This window comes from Aricia agestis, chromosome 18 (assembly GCF_905147365.1).
Source record: "Aricia agestis chromosome 18, ilAriAges1.1, whole genome shotgun sequence".
Taxonomy (NCBI): domain Eukaryota; kingdom Metazoa; phylum Arthropoda; class Insecta; order Lepidoptera; family Lycaenidae; genus Aricia; species Aricia agestis.
This window is the reverse complement of record NC_056423.1, coordinates 4,341,432-4,364,598: the sequence shown is the minus strand read 5'-3', so window position 1 is coordinate 4,364,598 and position 23,167 is coordinate 4,341,432. Positions and strand designations below refer to the sequence as shown.

Genomic DNA, 23,167 nt, shown 5'->3' with positions numbered 1-23,167 from the left:
AGTATTCAGGAGCGAGAATACCTAAAACCAATCTAAATACCCTGTATCTTGTCCACACACAAGAGGAGAAAGCAGCCCTCACTAATACAGGCTATGGATCGGGAACGGACTCTCGCGTCCTCACAATCCATGAAGCTCAGGGATTAACGAGTCCCTCGGTGATCATCATACAGACCAAGTCCCGAAAGCTGGCAATCCATGACAGCGTTCCTCATGCAGTTGTAGCCATATCCCGGCACACTAACACCTGTGTCTATTACACTGACACTGATGGAGACGCTGTGGCAAGCTTCATAAAAAGAGCCACGGAGGTGTCAACCGAACACATAAGAGATTATAATATAAAAATGGCTATAAAAGACAGGAACGATAAAGTCCTAAGCCACATGGCGGGTAGATTCGACACAGAACGATGTCTTTTTAACAACCTAGAAACTCCACCCAGCTTGAGTGACCCCTCTCCACCAAGCCAATGTCACAACATCTAAAGGCAAAGGGTGGAGCAGCATAAAATCTAAGGAAATCGGAAAATGTCGGATCTACTGGCCGCCACACCGACTGGGACCTCACCGTTCAAAACATTAATATTATTATTATGCAATTTATAAAACAATAAATGTATATATTTATTTATTATATGTATAACATATTATACTCTATTCTATTAAATATACATATACACATATATATATATATATATATATATATATATATAAAAAAAAAAAAAAAAAAAAAGAAAAGTGTCCATGGCGTGATGGACCACAATTAATTAAAATTCATAATATTATTTCAATTATCCTTGGTGCGAAAAATCTAAATAATAAAATAACAAAAAAAGGATATGGACGAACAGTCTATAGACGGCCCCAATTTTATAATAAAAAAAAAAAAAATAATATTGTGTTTTCATTTCTTTGCATATGTTCGTTAGCATGTAAAGAGGAAAATGCGTCAAATGCAAAGACTTTTTACTTTACTTTACTTGTCAATGTCAGATCACAGATGACAGATTTACGAATGTCAATGTCAACTGTCAAGTAGAATTTGACAAGTTTAAAATAGCGATTTTCCGGTCGGCCTTCTGTGTTATAATTTCTTTCGTTTTCGTCTATTTTTATAGAATTACCGAAGTTATGTTTCTAATCTAACTAACTTATTACATAATTCTGTCTTTTCTAACGTTTAAAATAAGGTATGTTAATGTTTAGTTATTCGAAAATTTTTAAATACTCATTAGGTACAGCTTTGATAGTACCTATGTAACAGCTTTAACTTAGCTAATTTTCATTATTTGAGTAAAAAGCTTCTACTTTTTAAATCATACATTTATAAATTTAAGTCCAACAATGATCTTTACCGTAAATATCCCCTGACCTGTGATACGAATGTATTGATTTTTTACATAGCGATTATGTATCTATCGAATCTTATCGTTTCGGAAGAATATTATTTGTGTCCAAATGTTGTGTTCTGAATTTCAAATAACTTAACATTTTATAGAGAATATAATGAATACAATGTGAAGACTACAAGTTCACTTTACTCCTAATTTACATAATATACTTACAGGAAAGTATGTTTTACTCAAGATTTTATATTTAGATGTTTTTTTCAGATAAAGGTGTAACAATGGCTTCTCAACAGAATGCCACTCCTCCTCCACAACAATTTAGGTAAGTACACTCACTTTACGGCAACTAAAATAAGAAGAAAGTCTAGGATGAGAACTTTTTGGTTAGTAGAAGAGAAGTAGAATAGAACTAAGTATAATATTGTAGTCTTCACTACAAAGGAGAAATAGAGTTTATGATGTTATAAACAATTATATATTTTTTAAATAAAATGTTATTGTAATATCATGATAATATATCACTATTCATGCCCATTCCAGTATTTGCCATTGACCAAGTATTAAGGCAAAATTTTATTGCATAGCCAGCATAATGTAAAAAAAATACATTTTCCGGAAAGAGGAAAAGTCCACAAGAAAATAGTTTAAACTCGAAAAGTTAGGCCAAATATTTCTAGTTTCAATAATATAACATGTAATTGTACAGAGTTATTACAACTAATTATGGTGGTTAGCATCAATTGAATAGTTAGAGGTGACAAATACATACACACTATAGTTATTCATGAGTGTGTTTGTGTTGATGTAAGTGTATATTAAATCAACATAAACACAGTAGTGTGGGTCACTGAAATATTTTTATGGTACATAATAACTGTGAGAAATATTTGGAATATTTTTGTATTATGTAAATGTAAAATGAAACAGATTAAACTATGTAATAGTTTTTATTGCTGTAAGTTATCATTTTGTTAATGAAATTAGAGATGTTTTTATTCTCATCATCATCATCATATCAGCCTATAGTCGTCCACTGCTGGACATAGGCCTCTCTCAATGAATGCCAAGATGACCAATCTCCTGCTACTCGCATCCAACATGGGCCTGCAACTAAGCGGAGATTGTCGTCCCACCTAGTTGGAGGTTGACCTTTTTATTCTAATAAGATATAAATGTATACAAAGTATTGAGTATGTAGCAAATAAACCTCAGTAAGACCCCAAATTTTTTGCTGAAATCCAAATAACCCTAACTGTTAAGGATATTTGCACAGTCTTACTTACATTATACTAAATCAATGTTTTATCCTTTTTTGACATTTGGTATGTTGCATAAGAGATAGTGATAAAAAATTATGCAAGGCAATAGATATACATCCGTGTACATAGTGAAGATCTTTTTATTAGTAAAGGGATAATCATGAATAAGCGTCTTAATTATTATTTATTTTACATCATCATCTAGCTGTTATCACTGATTTAACAGAGTCTAGACAGTTATCAGAGGGTGAAGGTCGCACGTCCATATTACGAAAGATTGTTTGTTACTTTTAATTAATAATAATATATTATACACGGTGCTGCTCGCCAGTCGCCAGTTCTGTTATGCTGGAACTTGGCTTGACACGCTACCGCATAAAAACCTATTATGCCGCATATCCCTGCAAGATTTCTTAATTTTTTTTATATTTCAGTCTCGTCCCCAAGATCATAAATGGCGGTATCGCGGGCATCATCGGTGTGTCGGTGGTTTTCCCCTTGGATCTGGTGAAGACTCGCTTGCAGAACCAGACCGTGGGGCCCAAGGGCGAGAGGCAGTATAAGAACATGTGAGAAAGATAGAGTTATAGACTCCAGCAGGCTTAGCATAGTCACCATAGAAAACGGTTTCTTTCTACGGAAGAAAGAATGAAAATTCGCCATTTTGTTACTAAAATATATGTCAGTATGTCCATTCTTTCCCGTTTCTTATTCTAAGGCCCAATTTCACCAACGACTGTTAAAATTAACGCTCGAATCTCGTCACCTCTTTCGTTTTTTATCATAACATTTTAACAAGCTGTTAACACTAACAGATGTTGGTGAAATTGGGCTGTATAACAACAAAGAACAGTCGCGTAACATTTCTGGTACCCAGTCAGCAATAAAAATATTGACACTCAATACATAAATAATAGCCTAGTTGATACTCGATTTAAAGTCTGTCAAAAAAGTGAAGAAATTAAAAAGTGGCAACATCGTAGTGTCATCCCTTTCAAATCAATCTTAAGAAAAAAGGGATGACACTACGATGTTGCCACTTTTTAATTTATTCACTTTTTCGACAGACTATATTTGTATTTTAGCGTTTTCGGCATCTAGAACTGCCCCGGGGCAGGGCAGGCCGAATGGATACGGAAATTGTCGAACAAAACTGATGATCCACGAAGCACCTAGACTTAGTACAAGTATTTACGTAGTATATATATGTAGCAATTTAAACTTCGCCTATTTTCGTACCCATTCGGCCCGCCCTGCCCCGGGGCAGTTCTAGATGCCGAAAACGCTATTTGTCTAGCGTATTGTAAAAGTAACAAAGACAAAGACAGCAAATTTTTATTTTTACTTATAAGACGCTGCGTAAAAAAATAGTAGGTAAGGAGGACAGAGATTCTCATCACACTTTGTCCCTTTCGATCGTTCTCAAATGCATTGTCACTTACACGAGTATGCAATAGGAGATCGATAGACCGAGCAAAATTCTTAACTCTCAGTTATCATTGTCACTTATTGTGGATTTTCACTTTTCATGCTCAGCTATCGCGTTTTTGCAATTTACCTAATGAAAAAAAATTTTAAAACAGAGTTGCTTTAAACTTGGGTTTAACAATGTAACAGCCATTCAAATACAATGAAACCGTACATAATTTTCAGTTAAATTTTCAGCTTAGTTAAACAATAGAATGAGGATCGCTTTTATTTTGTCTCGACCTTCAAGATAACTACAGAAAAACATTCATATTGTTTCTGTGATTTAGGTAGATATTTAAGGAATATGTATTACTTAATATCTTATTTGCCCGTAAGTTGATGCCCGTAACTACGTTGCTCAGAAACTCGTATATCGCGTGGGAACCGTATAATTTTTCATGACAAAAAGTATCTCGTCTTTTCCCGGGACCCAAAGTATCCCGTTACCAAATTTCATAAAAATCGGTTCAGTGGTTTAAGCGTGGAAAGATAATAGTTGCAGACACACTTTCGCATATGTAATATTAAGTAAGGATTATTTAATAAATAAGGAAGACCAGAAGCACTTTATTAAGCCATCGTACTTATCATATGCTAAGTACTTAAGTAGTTAATATAATATCTAACTGGCATCGATTTTCAAGTGGAAGAGTGAGTAATGACTCATAATGGATATTTTACACTCGCACTCTAGTCGCTTGCGTATAAATGCAGCAGCAAAATTTGACCTAATCTTTTTAAGCCACCGTTCAATCTATATTTATACATATACGGCTAGCTATAATCTTATAAAGAAATTTTAAAGTAAAATAATAGTGGCTTCTCCAAGTTTTATACACTGCAAAGGTAGTTTTGTCCTTATAAGCTTTTTACATTGGCGGTAAATCGCAACACAAAGTTTCAATAACAGATTTTACCATAAAATTTTACTTATCATTCTATCTTATATATAAAAATTCTCGTGTCACAGTATTTGTGCACGAACTCCTCCAAAACGGCTCAACCGATTTTAATGAATATAATATATGTACATTCATACATAAATATTGAAAAAAATACGGAAAATAGGTTTTTATCAACTTTTTATGTTGATACTAGTAATAATTTATATGGCAAAACAACGTTGCCGGCTCAGCTAGTCTATCAATAAATCATTGATAAAAGTAACATAATTCCCGTCCTAGGTTGGACTGCTTTAAGCAGACGTACCGGGCCGAGGGGTACTTCGGCATGTACCGCGGCTCGGCGGTCAACATCCTGCTCATCACTCCCGAGAAAGCCATCAAGCTCGCTGCCAACGACATGTTCCGTCACTACCTCACCAAGAAGGATGGGTAAGGGTCTTTATTTTTTAGGGCCCGTCCACACGACGATTTTTTACGCTCGTTTGTATCGATACAAACGCAAGTTGAACGCTCAGCAAACGGAAGGAAGTCGACACGTTTTTATAAATTTTATATCTGCCAAAACGCGCAGAAGACGAGCGCATCAGACACGCGTGACGCCAGTGCGCAAAAAATACGTCGTGTGGAAAGGCCCTTAATCTCAAATAAAGAGGGGGGCTTAAATATTAATATAAAGAAATAAAAAAATTTGGGCACTAAGTAGACATAGCTATAAGGATTATCGATAAGGTCCCAAGATCTAGGATTTTTTTAGGAAATTTCCTGCTCTATAAGGATCTATTTTCAAATTTTGATTATCTCAAATAGTTTTCGAAATATTAAAAAAAAAAACAAACCCTTCTTTTTATGTTTACTTAAATGTTTATAACTTTTGCATTTTTTTTCAGCCCACTTGTAATTTTGATAGAATGTTGTAGATGGTATTCCGAATCGAATGAGATCAAAATCATAATTTTCGGTGCATGAGATCAGGTTTTGACGAAAATGGCACTTGTTGATCAGAGTAATAATGCATCGCTAGAATTGCATACAACCATGTGGTTCAATGTTCATGGTTCGTGAAGTAGATAAACGTAAATTTTCCAGTACCGACCGGGCTAATGATGATGAACTATAGCTAAGAACACTCTCGATCATGTTAGCTTTCAAACAAAAAACTAGATCAAAATCAGTCAGACACACACAGATAGATACGTCAAACTTTAATCAGTTAGAATATATTTTTTTAGTTCACTGTTCACGTGGCAGATTGCAGCAAATCACGCGAAACCCGAACCACGCGTTTTTACCGTTACTTTCGTCGCTCAATTAAAGCTATAAGGATTATAGATAAGGTTCCAAAATCTAGGTTTTTCTTAGGAAATTTCCTGTTCTTTAAGGATCTGTTTTCAAATTTTGATTATCTCAAATAGTTTTTGAAATATTAAAAAAAAACCAAACCCTTCTTTTTATGTTTAAGGTGCATTGGGGTAACTTCGGAAGAAAAAAAAAATGGGGATATTCCGAAAATGGCAAATAATTACCAAACAGAAACTAATTTTGAGCTCTGGCTACATTAACCGAGACGCCAATTTAATCACCTCCCCCACTTCCTTTCCCTCGAGCCGTCAGCCGGCAGTGTATGTGCGCTAAGTTCATTTTTTCGCGCCAAGTGCAATTTTATGATTTTTTTGGGATTATCGAAATTATCGAAATTACCCCGTATTTTTTTACACAGAAATTAGGTAAGTTACGTAATATTTTGTTTGTTTTAAAGAAGCTTTGACGTTTTTTGCTTTCCTAAGAATAGGTTATGTTGCTCTAGCTATGATTTTTAATAAACATTCGAAATAACCCCAGTGGGGTAAATTTGTTAACGAAATTTCCCCAAAAATTTTTTCATAGTCTTTTGCAGGGGTGCGCAACATAATATAATATTCCGATTTGATGGTCCTAAAATATGGATTGTTCTATTTGTAGGACAAGGTTACTCTTGAATTATATAACTATAATAACCTAACATTATACAAAAAAACAGCTTATTAGGGTACCGTTTTAGTCGTTTTAGTTCACTAATCAACAAAACTTAGTTGACTACGGAACCCTAAAACGCACCCCTAACCAGCTGATTTTCTGTATATTGATAGGTTAATAGTTCTATCTCTGTTAGCTACCACTTTCGTTGGCTTTTTTATTGTTCTTATTCTATTTATTTCTTTGCTCCAAATGTTGAGGACATCTGCATCCCCGATGGGGTAATTTCGAAAAATTTTCGGTACAAAACTTAGTTTGGTGTCTTCTATGGCGTGTATGCACAATGTTTTTGTATGGGGTAAAATAGAATAAAAATAAATATGTGCCTTAAATGTATTATTACATTAGGTCGTGTTTCGGCTGATATTCGAAATTACCCCTTGAGTATTCGAAATTACCCATAAAAAGTAGAAATAGGGTTATATTTTAAAGGGGTACTTATATCAGAATCCGTAAATACTTTTGAACTAAAAAATATACAATTCACATGGAAATATGTTTATTATACCTAAAATGTTACAGTTATAGGTAACAATATATATAAAGTCGTCTTCTAAACTTGAAACAATGACACAATATACTCACTCTTCCAAAAACTTTACGAGATTGCCCCAATGCACCTTACTTAATTGTTTATAACTTTTGCATTTTTTTTCCAGCCCTTGTAATTTTGATAGAATCTTCTAGATGGTATTCCGAATCGAATGAGACCAAAATCATAATTTTCGGTGCATGAGATCAGGTTTTGACGAAAATGGCACTTGTTAACCAGAGTATATGAGAAATTACATTTTGTGTCGAGCTGTTATGCCGCGTACTGCGGGCTTAGCTCATACGTTTTCGGACGAAGAAAATTTGGACGTAACTTTTCGCGTCGTTCGCGGCAGTGTAGTGTCGCCTAGTGTGGTCTCACCTTAATAATTATAGCCTTGCCTATATCCTGCGTGTAAGGTGCTCCGTACAGGGTCAACCTGAACTAGGGCTTGCGAGTTGCGTGACCCAGGATCTGATATTTTCATTATAATCCTATATTTTAATCATGACCATAAGCTAGATTAATTAGTGAAGACGTCATCAAGAGAAATGGATTTAACAGTTTTAAAAACAAAGGGACATACATACACTAGAGATCGCCCAATGGTCGAAATTCGACCTTAGTTTCAACGACATTAGGACTACTACCTATATTTTGTAAAAAAAATACTTTATAATATTTTTTTCAACTCTTGTCACTGGGACTCTGTTGATCACAGACTGGCCGTGTAAGCATTGTCTAATAGTATCTAAGATTCACCAAAAAAAAACTATAATCCATTTTCAATTTGTCACCTTGTTGTCAACAAACTTCAACCATAAATAAAAGAGTATAGGTAATTCGTATGTATAGGCTTGTCTCTCAAAAATCTGACATTTTTCCTAGTGTGTGTGTTGTAGTGTGTGTAATGTTTTATTTGTTAAAAAATGTATAATAAAAGCACAATTTCAAAATAATATTAGCTCGACGCACTCCTTCACCATATAAACTACTAGCTGTTGCCCGCGACTTCGTCCGCGTGGACTTCAGTTTATAGCGCGCGGTGTCAACAAAATTGGTGTCAAAAGCTTTTTAAAACCCTGGTACCCCTTAAATCAAAATACCCAAAACAGCCGTGTAGTGTGCACATAATATGATTTTTTTTAACTTAATTAAACTTTTTTATACCAAATTTTAAAGCTTATTTAGCGTTACACAACTTAGCTGCATAATGCATTACACAACCTTAGCTTTGCCCAATGCCCATAAACTATTTATTATTGGTAGACTGTTTCTGATATCTATGTTGGTAGGTGAGTTATTTAATAACATGTACAACAATCGAAAGAATCGCAAATATTAACTCAACATGGTACCACCACTTATAGAAATACATATGAGCAAGCGATAGCGCGATCTAGGCGACTCTTGGCGCCATCTGTTCCAGTTTTTGGAACTAACTTAATTTGAACAAATTTACGCATAAACACCCCCTTTTTCCAGTAAGAAGTAGCCTATGTCCTTTCTCAGGCTTTAGACTATCTGTGTACAAAATTTCATTACAATCGGTTAAGTAGTTTTGGCGCTGTTGTTTTTGAATTTGATATCTAAGTTGGAAGGTGAGTTATTAGTTAATAACGTGTACTTATAACAATCGAAAGAATCGAAAAACGCATTTCAACATGGTACCACCTCTTATAGAAATACGCATGAGCAAGCGATAGCGCGATCTAGGGGACTCTTGGCGCCATCTATTTTGAGTTTTTGGAACCAACTTAATTTGACCAAATTTACGAATTTTCACCCCCTTACAACCCCTTTTTCCAGTTAAAAAGTAGCCTATGTCCTTTCTCAGGCTTTAGACTATCTGTGTACAAAATTTCATTACAATCGGTTCAGTAGTTTTGGCGTGAAAGCGAGACAGACAGACAGACAGAGATACTTTCGCATTTATAATATTATAGTATAGATAAACAAAAACATACTAACTAATAAGTATGATTAGTTCTATGTTACAATAAAGTAAAAAATAAAACGCCATCTGCTGAATCGTATTAGAACTAAAATGTTCATTCCATCGATATATTTCTGGATTTTTTATAATATTATACATAAAATATGTTTAAGATTTTTGAAATTTTATTTTAATACACATCCAAGACCCAGGAACATTGAAAACTTTTTGTTCCGCCTGCGGGACTCGAACCCAGGACCCCCGGGATGAGCGCTGGCCACGCGCAATGCGAATTCATTTTCATCGATATTTTCATGGAAATAAGATATTTTCCGACATCAAAATGTAGCCTATGTCCTTTCTCAGACTCTAGAATAACTGTGTACAAAATTTCATTGCAATCGGTTCAGTAGTTTTGGCGTGAAAGCAAGACAGACAGACAGACAGAGATACTTTCGCATTTATAATATTAGTATGGATAAGCAAGAAGGAATATTTTGGTAGATTTTTCACACAATTATTAACACTTAATACGGTTCCCTTTTTTCTCTCATTAAATATAGCCTATATTCAGCAGAAATAGTGTGGATTAAAAAATATGCATTAATACTTCCATCGTGCATCGGCATCGTGGGTATCGCAGACACAATAGATCTTCAATTGTTATGCTGGCAGCCGGCTGCCGCTATTGGAGATTTATAGTTAAAGAAATTAATTAATTATAATAGCAATCAAAAATAATAGTCATTCAAAACTTATTTTAAAAAGTTCTAAAAATATTACTTTCGTAGTCATAACTTTTAAAGCTTTTTTGAAATTAGGATTATAATAATGAAGCACGATAGTCTAAATCAAATCAATAAAGCAGCACCCGGCTGTCGCATAACTATTGAAAATCTATTGTGTCTGCGATTCCCACGATCGAGGTAATATTTACGTGGACTCTCCGGGCGAGTCTGGCACTGATAATTAAATCTCTCCCCTACCGCACGCACACCCGCGCATCGCGCCTTGACGCCCAATTCGCAACGTGCAGCAGAAATCGTAATATTTTAATTTCGCCATAACATTAAAACCAAACGTCCAATTTTAATCATTCAAAGACCAAATATTATCTACATTAACTGTACTTAGTGATGAAATAATTTATTTTGATAAGGGTCAATAGCATGATTTAAATAAACGCATTTAAATATAGTCCAAAAAAAATTCTAGATTTTTTAATAAAAAAATGGTTATTGTGCCTCACTCAACATAGATAGGTGTAGTGTGTCGCGGACTTTTTTGTAGATATTTAAAAGGTCTATAATTACTTAGAACATTTTATGCCTCTATCTTTTATAGTTTAGGCAGCGTACGCAAAATAAGTAACTTTTCTGGTTGATTTTTTAAACCTTGCGTCCGAAAATCCCAAATATCTTACGGAACCTTATATTTTTCCAAAATAAAAATTAGCCTATGTTCAGCAGAAATAATGCAGGATTCCAATGGTAATAGAATTTTTCAAATCGGTCCAGTAGTTTCGGAGCCTATTCGACTCAAACAAACAAACAAACAAACAAACAAAAAATCAAATCTTTCCTCTTTATAATAGTAGTGTAGATAACTGTGCAAAATTTCATTCACCTACGTTACCCCATTTTTCGTCAAAAGGGATACAAAGTTTTTGGCTCACGTATTAATATATAGATATTAGTATGAAACAAAAAAAAAAGTAAGAAAACCTTTCGAATCAGTCAGAGTCGTATGTTCTTAAATACCTACCACTTTTAACCTCTCTATTAACATTAGATTTCTAAGAAGATTCTTATTTTTCTTCTGTGTGAAGATCGACTTCACACAGAAGAAAAATAAGAATCTTCTCTCTCTTCATTTACAGCATTGTTGCTTTGTTGTTGTTAGACGATCATTAATGAGTACAGAAATAGCCCCTAGCTGCCTATTCACACCTGCGTTTGTCCCACTCAGTATTTTGGGCTTTGGCAACGCCAACCGCACGCGACTGAACATAGTATTTACTATTTACTAAACAAAACACACCTACTTATTGGCCGTAGATAGGGTTGACAGGCGTGTCCGGATAAAGCCGGACACAGTCGGGCTTTTTGAATGAGTGTCCGGCCAAAATTATGGAAGGTCCGGCTTTTGCAAAGCTTTAAATTTTTTAATGAAAATTTTATGCGAAAATCCCAATATTTTTAGACAGTTTTACACCTAATAAGATGTAAAATTTTATTAAGTTTTAGTATAGAAGTTAGATGCTACATTGTTTAAAACAGAAAGTTTGTACACGCGCTGATATTGCTATAGCTCTATGAGTGACTTTTATATACAAATGTTCGGCTAAACTGACTGATTGTCCGACTTTTCAGCTTAGCGACCTGGCAACCCTAGCTTTAGATATTTCTAGCATACCTGCTAGTGTTTCGTCAGTGAACCCTAGTTTTTAGCTCCAAAAATATTCTTCATTAGTACCAAGTACCGACATACAGACAGAGAAATTAACATTTTTGTTAACTAGCTGTTAAATAAAATTAAATAGTTAATATTTTCTTCAGTACTTTACCATAAATCAGAAAAAGATAATACTGACGTATGTAATCTATCTTCGTTATCTAACACGCACTTATCAGTTATCTTTATCACTATGTTTATACCTCCTATCTGAGGAACTGATTTACAGACAGATGGTGGACCTACGCAATTTGGTCGGCCTAGATCAAGTCCAACCCGATCAAATAATGTAGGTCCCACATCTGCCTGTGCATACCTACAATTTTCCGCCGGTGCATACCTACGTGCAGAATAATTATTTTACTTTGTCAGTGTCTAAAAGAATTATCCTTATGTGGTTGATATAAAGAGCCTGTCACCTAGGTTTTATATGTTGACTATAGCTGGGGCAAGGATCATATAACTTAATATGTATTATAATTTATTTCTATATATTATTTATTTAATTTAGCTTCTTAGTAAAATCAATAATCATATTATGTCTGCTTCTTCACGTGGAATGTGGAATCTCAGAGATCACAATATCCATAAAGATTAAAATCAACACACAGGTTATCGTATTATTTATTGCTCCATTTATTATTATATAATATTGTGCATTGTGCAATTATATGCTAATAAATGCTATTCAAATGAGTACAACTAGTAAATAAGGGGCAGCTTGTTTATAATCTGAAGGTACAGTCAAGAAGGTACAAGATGTTGCTCGCAAGTCGCAAGTCGTAACTTCGCTACCCCCATGTAACCGTACATTCTGGTATAAAAAGTATCCTTTCCAAGGACTGATAGTATCTCCATGCCAAGTTTTATGAAAATCTGTTCAGCTTAACAGATATGAAATATTATGTAGGGACAACAGATCTTAAACATAATATTTTATAAGCTGATAAGCTTATTAATGTTCTAGTTCTGTTCTCATATATCTAGTCTACATTATTAATTGAGTTGACATTTTTGTAGTAATTTATTTGAAACGATTGTCAAGACTAAATAAATATATTTTTAAACAATTAAGTAGTACCACGAAAATCTCATTTTATTTTAATGTTGTGATAACAATCGTACTTAACTAGAAATGTAAAAGTTACACAATAATTGACCCCGTTCCTAATCACAAACATGTATTGATTCTAAATTCATTCTTACAATATCAACCCCTTCCATTTTTATATCCAAAGTAGCAAACCTGACAGACTTTGTCCTGTATATTTCTGTATGTGGCTGATTTGTGAATGGAAACCATCTGGGGTGCCACCCAATAGCATACAAAAATTCATTCAAATCGGTCCAGCAGTTGGGAGTTCTTTTACACACGTACAATCATACACACGGACGATTCATATTTCCAAAACAAACAGTTTAGGAGTTCAGTAAAATTTACACGTACAATCACACACGGGCGATCCATATTTCCAAAAAGGTAGATTTTAAACTTATTATATTTGAGCCTGGCTACATAGTAAAAATTCACTACAATATTACAGACAGTTTGACGGCCATTACACATGAGATGTCATTGAGCAGATTCGCATTTGTTCGGCAATTCACTTACAGATTCCCAACACAATGTAAGTACTACATTCCTGGCGACATGCCAGCTGGCATACTTGGTAGCGTCTTGAAGTGGAGCGAGCTGATGATGATTACGCATTGCGTGTGGGGCAGCTCATCCATACTTATAGTTATTATAAAATCGAAAGTGTGTCTGTCTGTCTGCTACCTCTACAAGGCCATACCGCTGAGCCGATTTTGCTGAAATTTGGTTTGGGGATACTTTGAGTCCCGGGAAAGGCCATAGGATACTTTTTATCCCGGAAAAATGTACGGTTCCCGCGCGATAAACTAATTTCGGCGCAACGAAGTTACGGGCGTCGTCTATAATCATCTAATACTTAAGAGCTCACCTGACTCTAAAAATCAAACATCGTCCTTCTCTCTTCACACTCACGCCCGTCTTTCATATGCCAGGTGAAAAAGGACGGCGCGGAATCATCGCCGAGTTAGTTTTACTTGAATAAAAGACGAACTATAATGATTATAAAAAAAGTGTTTTGAGCAAATTTAGGTTTTATCAATACCTTTTTAGATATTAAAAAATATTAAAGAAAAGACAGCAAACTTCGAAGATCCAAGCAAAAATGTGTCTAAAACAAGGTTTTTTGTAAAAAAGAAACTATCGAGCATTTTTTTTCATTTAATCTTTATGAACTGAAGTTACTTGTGTCAAAAAATCAGTTTTCTAGACCTTACAGATTTTGAGATCTAGGTTAAAGTGTGTAGTCAAGTTAGGGTCATATGGGCTCTTAAGTATTAATGCAACGGATATTCATACCTTCCTAAGTACAGCATGCAAACATTGCCTCCCCAGAGACCTTCCAAGTCGTTCCAATGATATACCTTGCTAAAAAGGTTTAAAGTCTGCTCTCATTTGAATAGTCTATTCTTATTTAAACATTCGCCAGCTCTCTGCCGCTGTTCCGTCAGATGATCGCGGGTGGCATGGCGGGTGCGTGCCAGATCGTGATCACCACGCCCATGGAGCTGCTGAAGATACAGATGCAGGACGCCGGCAGGATCGCCGCGCAGGCTAAGGCCGGTAAGCACTGCTAGCTTATAATTATGTCAGCTGGAAAAGTACTGAGAACTTGATATTTGAAATGTGCGGCTAATAAACTTTTGAACGTCGATGACATGTAAAGTGTCCTAATAGTGGATTTACACGGGTGACTAAAGCCGCACGATTTACGCCGCACGGCGAAAATCGACCGTCTAAATGGCAATTCGACTACGCCGCATGCGGCTAAAGCCGCAAGCCACAAAGTCGTGCGGCCAATGGCCGCATGCGGCTGGTGACTAAAATCGACCGTGCGTTTGCACGGTCGATTTTAGTCACCTCAGTCGCAAGCGATCGCTTGCTGCAAATACATAGCGGAGATCTCGGGCGGCACAGGCGATTTTTGTAGAATGTGTAAATGGGGTGGCGATTCAGTTTGGACAGGCGATTCGACTGGTGACTTGCCGCACGACTAAAATCGACCCGTTAGTCACCCGTGTAAATCGAGCATAACTCGGCTGGTTGATCCGGCTATTTAGGTTATGTTTAAGGTTATGACAGGCTTGAACATAAGCAATAAAATATAATGTGCTCAAAGTTTCTGTTATAGGTTTATTAAATTTAAAAGCTTTTATACATAGAACAGCATGCTTGTGGTATGCGATAATAATCGCTGAACGGATTACCTATATAGTATACACATATTATATCATGATCACTTGTCCCTATATCCCGCAGAGGGCCGCAAGTTCGAGCGTACCACCGCTATGCAGCTGACGCGGCGGCTGCTCCGCGAGCGCGGCATACTCGGCCTGTACAAGGGCATCACGGCGACCGCGGCGCGCGACGTGTCCTTCAGCATCGTCTACTTCCCCATGTTCGCGATACTGAATGATCTGGGACCAAAGGAGGTGCCTGGAGGTCCGCCGCCGTTCTGGTGAGTGCTTCAAGGATGGGTTCAGTGCTACAAGGGTCTTTTGACAGGAGGGGAATGGGTAATACTTGTAGCCCAGTGACTGTGAAGCTCCTATCTGTCATGTGACACTATAAACTGGAGCTGTTAGTTCTCCAGTGGCTGCGGCTGAAATTTGGGCCTAAGCTAAAGATTTAAACAACCTTGCGACACATTTTAACAATTACAATATTCTGATATTTTCACAATAAACTCCAATATTCAAGTAAAGTGTTCTATGCTTTAAAGGTAATTTGTGTTGAATAAATGATCTTATCATCATCACAGGTGGTCATTCTTATCTGGTTGCGCGGCGGGCTCGAGCGCGGCACTCGTGGTCAACCCGTTCGACGTGGTCAAGACGCGCATGCAGACGCTCACGAAGGGCACCGGCGAGCGCCAGTACACCTCCATCTTGGACTGTATCAGGTGAGATCATCGTGGTCACTAGACTGAGACGTGGTCAAGACGCGCATGCAGACGCTCACGAAGGGCACCGGCGAGCGCCAGTACACCTCCATCTTGGACTGTATCAGGTGAGTACATCGTGGTCACTAGACTGAGACGTGGTCAAGACGCGTATGCAGACGCTCACGAAGGGCACCAGCGAGCGCCAGTACACCTCCATCTTGGACTGTATCAGGTGAGTGCATCGTGGTCACTAGACTGAGACGTGGTCAAGATGCGTATGCAGACGCTCACGAAGGGCACCGGCGAGCGCCAGTACACCTTAGACTGTATCAGGTGAGCGCATCGTGGTCAGTAGACCATGAGAAGTGGTCAAGATGAGTACGCAGATATTCTGTTGCTTGCCACAGTTTGGTTTGGTTTCGAAGCAGCCTCGAATCTCGATAAAATAAAACTACAAAATGTGGTATACCACATTTATATACCACCCGAATATGATTTGATATTTTATGAATATATTCATAAAATATCAAATCATATTCGGGTGGGTCCAAAAATACAAAAATCTAATTATATGCTTTGAAGACAATATTAAAAAATAAGTAATTTAAGAGTAAGAACTTAAGATATGATAATAGGGTTAAAAATAACACCTACTTTAATAGTTTTAAAAATAATATGTAATAATAATAGTCACAATCACGTTAGCCTATAAATTATTATTATGTATAGTGTATATACAGTGTGTAACAAAAATAAGTGATAATACTTTAGAGTGTGTACGTGTTCCTTGTAGAGTTCATTGTGAAAGTGGCAGCGCTGAAAGACGAATTTTTTTTTCACTTTTGTATGGGCAAGGGCCCGAGCGTCACGAGTTTCCCCATACAAAAGTGAAAAAAAAATTTGGTCTTTCAGCACTGCTACTTTCACAATGAACTCTTTACAAGAAACACGTACATACCCTAAAGTATTATCACTTATTTTTGTTACACCCTGTACATATCTCCTAAATACTCACAGAGCATTTTTATATCCTATAATCAAGAAACCACAGTTAGCCAATTAACTATTTGCCTACAATTTATTCGCAGGCGCATTCCTAAGTTTGTCTAAATGCACGTCGAAATACAGGTCCCAGAATGCGACAGTTTTGTGAAAAGGCCGCGATATGACTGTCAAGTTTTTGTCGATCTGTAGACATGGCATCGTGTCTGGCGTCATAGGGGGCCATGACACCGGCAAAAGCTCTGTAGTCTCAGGCGTGGGGTTCCTGTAATACCAATTTGATATATTTAAAACAATTTGTGACTTACAACACCTTCTTGCTGTACACCAAGTTCTTAGCAATGCATTGTGCATTGCTAAGTAATAAAATTTGTACAGGGGAAAATTTACGTCGCCTCGCTCATTTCATGGATAATCTTGTGGAAATATACCTATAAGGTCAAATTTTTCCACTCATGTGTTTAGGTATTAGGTGTATGTATGTGTACATTGCTAATGAGAATGCCAATTAAATTCCTTGAATATATTATTTTAGTAAACAAATTGTTTATTAATAAAAATATTTTATATAGGCGCTGATTAATTGATATTATAGTACTTCGTGGTCTAGTGGTATAGAGCACGGCTCGTGACTCGGAGGTCGTGGGTTCGATTCCTGCGTTGGAAACATGTTATTTCCAAGTTTAGTTAGGACAATGCAGGCTGATCACCTGATTGTCTGACACGTAAGATGATCCATGCGTCGGATGGGCACGTAAAAAGTCGGTCCCGCGCCTGATCTCTCGCCAGTCGTGTCGGTCTTCCGTCCCACTGGGTTATGAGAGTAAAATGAAACACATGGCACATGGCAAAAAAAACGAATGGCACCGAGTACCAGATGTATGACTGGCTACAATACACCAACGCTGGATAGAGGGAAAGTGTAGAAATGAAAACTGATTAGTGATTATGATGGTACGGAGATACCATTGAAATTGGACCAAAAAAATTGGAAAAATGACATTTTTCGCAGTAAGTAGTAGTAAACTTCAATCATACATTGTATGATTGAAGTTATGAGTGTTATGACTTACCCGTATTTAATAAAGTTGGTCCATAACGTGGTCATTTGGTCAATTTTGATTATGTCATCGCTGTTTGGGTCATCTGGGATCAAGTCCGTGGTGAAGATATACCCCAGCTCGTCGGAGTGGATCGCTCCGGCTTCGGTGATGTTGTAGAGCCTCTTGTATTTGTTCATGTGCCCGTCGTAGGAGAACACGTAGAGATACACTGTCGTATTCCTGTGCTTTGTGTACTTGATCAATTCCCTTTGCAAGGGGTACACGAAGTCGAAAGCGGTGAAGAAGTCGACGATTTTGTATTTCCTACTTTCGCTGTCTGTATCGTCTCCTAGGTAAAAGTGATTGACTATGTCTACGGGGCTGGTGTCGTTCTTGAAATCGAATCTCAGAGACATGTCAGCCAGGAATACGTCCGGCTGACTCAGGATATGCATATAGGACGTGGTGTACAGCGTGTAAATGCATTCTTTGGGTGTGAACCCGCTCAGTATCTTCAACCCGTCCACGTTCGTTCCTTCCGAGAATTCGGGACTTTCGACGATGTACGCTTCGACTCCTTCGAACTCTTTCTCAATGCAGGGACTCCACTCGTAATCGTTGGCTGTCGCTTTTATTAAGGCTTCGGGACTGATTTTCGCTAGGAATGACATTGCAGCATACGTGTCGTTAGTTTTGTAGCCGAATTTGGCGGCGATATCTACTAGTGCGGTTGGAGTGGAAGGTCTTATAAAACCCGGACTCGTAGCGGATCCACTCTGCATGATGGCCTGCTGGAACAGCCTGGGTTGCTTGGTGAGCATGTGCATATTGACAACCATGGCGCCGGAGCTGTGGCCACCGACAGTAATTTTCTCCGGATCGCCTCCGAACGACCGAATGTTGTTTTTCACCCACAACATGGCTTTGTACATGTCCCATAGGCCCTGGTTGCCGGGTATTTCGGGAATGTCCTGGCACATGAAGCCGTAGGGGCCGAGTCTGTAGTTGAAGGAGACGACAATGATGTCGTGTCGGACGAGATACTTGGGTCCGTAGAAGCTTCGACCGCCGTGCCCATGGACGAACTTGCCTCCGTGGAAGTACATATACACGGCTCTGTTCTCTGTCCTCGTGTTGGGCACGTACACGCTGATCCTCATGCAGTCAAGGCTGCCTCCATAGGGGTCCTCTGACGCCACGAAAGTTTCCCTCAAGTGTGGGCATATGTCTGGTTCCGTGGACGCTTCGAATACCTCCTCGAACTTTTCGTACACGATGGATGCCTGTGAAATTGTTGTAATAAAAATTTATTTTTATCATATTTTCGTGCTACGAAATATTTAAATTGCCACTTAATAAACAATTATAAAGTACCGTTTTTTTTTCAGAGCCCAAACATCTGCTCAGTATAGTTTTTTGAGTCCCTAAAACGTCAAACGTCCTTCAATAAACATTTTAACATTTATGAACAACTGGATGATGCCAAATTCGTTATAGCGCAGAAACCGTAAATTATTCAGAGATAAAAACTGTAACGAAACTGTAAAGTTTTTCTATACAAAATATCAATCGGTTTTAGGCTAAAGGAGGATAGTTCGGCTTTCAATTAAATAATCTTAATATAAATCTTACCCCAAATGGGTTGCTCTCGTTCACCCTCGCGTACGGTATACCCAAAAACATGACGTAGTCACCGTCATCAGCGGGCACACCTCTTATACTCCCCACTGGGGTATGAACCAAAAGTCTACATTTCACATGGCTGATCACCACTTGGCTGACCAGCACTAAGGCTACTATTAACATTATTCTGACTTTAAAGAATTCAAAAAACGACCTTCTCGTCGGAAAACCAGACTAAGAGTAGTATATCAATAGAAGTCAATTAATATGCAAACGATAAATAAAATAGTTGAACGGACGGTTTTTGGTTTTCGGTTTCTGGTTCGCAGAAGTTCAAAAATAAAAATAATAATCCAAACAAGATCATGGCAAGGGTCCCGTAACGTGCTATAGGTTTTTTTCGAATCACTTCAAGTATTTTCTTAGACTTCTTGATGTTAAGGTTTTCTTAATTAATCGACCAACTGCGGGTTGGATTCGCGCACGAAGGGTTCCGTACCGTTATAGAATTTGGAAAAAAAAGTGTTTTTTTGTATGGGAGCCCTTAAACATTTATTTAATTTTATTATTAATTATTAAAATACAAATATAATTAACAATTTTCTGAGTATTTCAAGTGCCTACATTATTGATTTGAATGATTATTATTGATTACGAGAAAAAAAGGCCAAAAAAATCATATTTGTGTATGAGATTAAATATTAATTTTATTATTATGTGTAATTAATTATTAATAAAATAAAATTAAAATTTAAGGGGGGCTCCCATACAAAATATACAATTTTTGACCTATTTTTCTCTATAAATAAACGGTACGGAACCCTTCGTGCGCGAGTCTGACTCGCACTTGGCCGATTTTATTGATAAAAGGTGGCCTTGCCAAAGTTTCTTACGTCGTTTCTTGTAAGTACGTGCTTGTCAGCGGTAACCTGTGGTTGAAAACTTGCTTTTACTATTCAAAAATATCACTCAAAATTCATAGTTTAATAAATTAAAATTTCAATATGTATAAAGTATATATCGTCGTATTACTTCCAAAACCGGTTAAGTGACATTTTGCTCAAATTGTTTTTATTACAGTTTTAGAATTAGTTTTTTATGCTCTGCTGCACAAACTAGTGAAACCAATTTTTCTCTAGTAGCATTCATTACAAAGATAGCTTTTGGATAAAGTTACTTAGTGCTCAATTTTTGACACAATATACCACAGCCTGCTCAGTGCTGGACAATCAGGGTTTATCTAGTTCATGAAAGGCCGTTAGCAACTTGTAGTCGTTTGATGGGTTTTATATTTCATTCTAGTTCGTGACATTTGTGAATATACCATATACGTATACACATAATAATGGAAAGTTGACCTGGTGCTGCAGCATCACCTGGTAATCAATAGGATATCCAATTCCTCGCCAACTTAGAGCAGAGGTTTCGTGTTTGGGCTCATTTTAATTGCGACAACCAGTAAGAAGTAGATAAAGTATAAACAGTAAATATTTACATGCTGCTGCTGCAGCATCACCTGGATTCTATAGGAACCGAGCTTCTAATGAACATGAAAAATATTACTTTACACAAGTTAGGAATTATTTGAACTTAGGGGCAGTAAATATTATTTCATTACTTTTTAAAGTTGTTTTGGCGGGGGTTTTTTTAAATTTCTTAATTTAATTTTTTGCAGTAATACGACGATATTATAGTGATTATAATATATTCATGAGAATTTAAGAATCACGCTGGTTACGTAAAATATATTTTCCAAAATCAAGGTTTATTTTCTGTTTTTATAATTTCGTTTTCCGTGATTTAATTTTTTTATACATGTGATTTGAATTGGATTAATATTAAACAATATAAAAAAACATTACTTAATTACTTTGAAAGGAATGAAAATCTAAAAATAGTAATTTATGTTGATCGTTAAGGCGTTGACTCATTTAATGCGTTGACTTGACTCATTTAAAAAACTTGAAAAATAAAAACCATTTCTTTTTTTACACAAACTGTAATTAATGACGTCGTTATTTTATTTGTTTGTAATGAGTTGTGACTTGCGAACTTGCGACGTGGACGTCATAATTCTGATATTAGATTATTATCTCAAAAACAAAAAAATCGGCCAAGTGCGAGTTAAACTCGCGCACGAAGGGTTCCGTACCTCAATCGAGCAAAAATAGGCTGAAAATTGTGTTTTTTTTTTTGTATGGGAGCCCCCCTTAATTATTTATTTTAATTTTATTATTGATTATTAAAGTACAAATATAACTGAGTATTTCGTGAATATTTCAAGCGCCTATGTGTTGCAGTTATTGATATCGACCAAAAAATAGCAAAAAATCACGTTTATTGTATGGGAGTCCCCCTTAAATATTAATTTTATTTTGTTTTTAGTATTTGTTGTTATAGCGGTAACAGATATACACAATCTATGAAAATTTCAGAAATCTAGCTATAGCGCTTCTTGAGTTACGGCCTGGAGACAGACAGATGGACAGACATTGAAGTCTTAGTAATAGGGTCCCGTTTTTACCCTTCGGGTACGGATTCCTAAAAAAGACAGGTATATATTATATACCTGTCTTTTTAGGGTTCCGTAGTTTTGTTTTTGAGATATGTAATTTTGGAACCCGATTTAAAAAAATATTACAAGCATTGTACCTATTGAAATCTATTTGGTATAAAATAAGCATTTTATTTTTTCAGTAAAACGATGAAGCACGAAGGACCAACGGCGTTCTTCAAGGGAGGTGCGTGCCGTATGATCGTCATTGCGCCGTTATTTGGTATCGCACAGAGCGTGTATTACATTGGCATCGCTGAAAATTACCTCGGCATCAAGTAAAAAAAACTAATCGAACATTGACACAAGTTCAAACCGTAACTTTACAATAGCGCCAAGGCTTATTTAGCTTACGTAAAGCCGTGTGAACGGGATAGAAATATGTTGCGTGATCAAAGACATTACCTGGCACAGAAGATAAAATTTTGTTGGCACGCAGAATTAGTTTGTTAAAATTTTAACTTTTACACATTTATGCTAGACAATTTTTTTGCTTTAAATCCACTAATTTATTAATCTGAAATTGTGTACAAGAATTATTATAACACAATCATGTTTTACAAATGTGCTTATTTAACGCTGCAGAGAATATATTTTACTAATGGTAACATTAAAATAGCAACTGGCAACATTATAGTGTTGCTGTGGAAAAAAAATTCGCCATATATAAGACTTTTCGGAAAACAAGGATGTCAGTGTAGAATATTGTAATTTGTATTATTAGATGCGCAAAATATACCTTTTGCTTATTTTTTTTTTGCATTTTAATAAAAAAACAAAGCAAGGTAAATGTGAGATTTTTGTGGTATACTCATTTACGCTGTGTTAATAAAAATAGATTTATAATAATTGTACATGTTTAAATCATATATTTTATGTTTTGTATGTAAAATTCAATATGACTTCCTATTTTTTAATAAGTTAATTATATTTGCCATCATGTATTTATGTACATTTTATTATGTCATTAATTGTGTAAGAATAAAGTCTCATAAATTATTCTAACTTTTTTGAAAATTGGCTAAAGCTAAAAGTATTTTTTTACTTT

At 36.3% G+C, this 23,167-nt stretch overlaps 1 protein-coding gene across 2 annotated transcripts; it reads left to right on the top strand.

Moving 5' to 3' along the window:
* Window positions 1-1,067: 1,067 nt before the first annotated feature.
* On the top strand, window positions 1,068-22,517 carry LOC121736054 (mitochondrial glutamate carrier 1-like). 2 transcript variants are annotated; one of them, XM_042127098.1, is made up of 9 exons: window positions 1,068-1,192; window positions 1,616-1,673; window positions 3,045-3,179; window positions 5,265-5,414; window positions 14,443-14,576; window positions 15,273-15,471; window positions 15,775-15,841; window positions 15,949-16,022; window positions 22,263-22,517. In XM_042127098.1, the coding sequence occupies exons 2-9, from the start codon at window positions 1,630-1,632 to the stop codon at window positions 22,399-22,401; spliced, it is 942 nt and encodes a 313-aa protein (XP_041983032.1). In that variant the 5' UTR covers window positions 1,068-1,192; window positions 1,616-1,629; the 3' UTR covers window positions 22,402-22,517. The 2 variants fall into 2 exon arrangements, with proteins under 2 accessions (XP_041983032.1, XP_041983031.1); XM_042127097.1 differs by lacking the exon at window positions 15,949-16,022 and having other exon boundaries at window positions 15,775-15,915.
* Window positions 22,518-23,167: the final 650 nt, after the last annotated feature.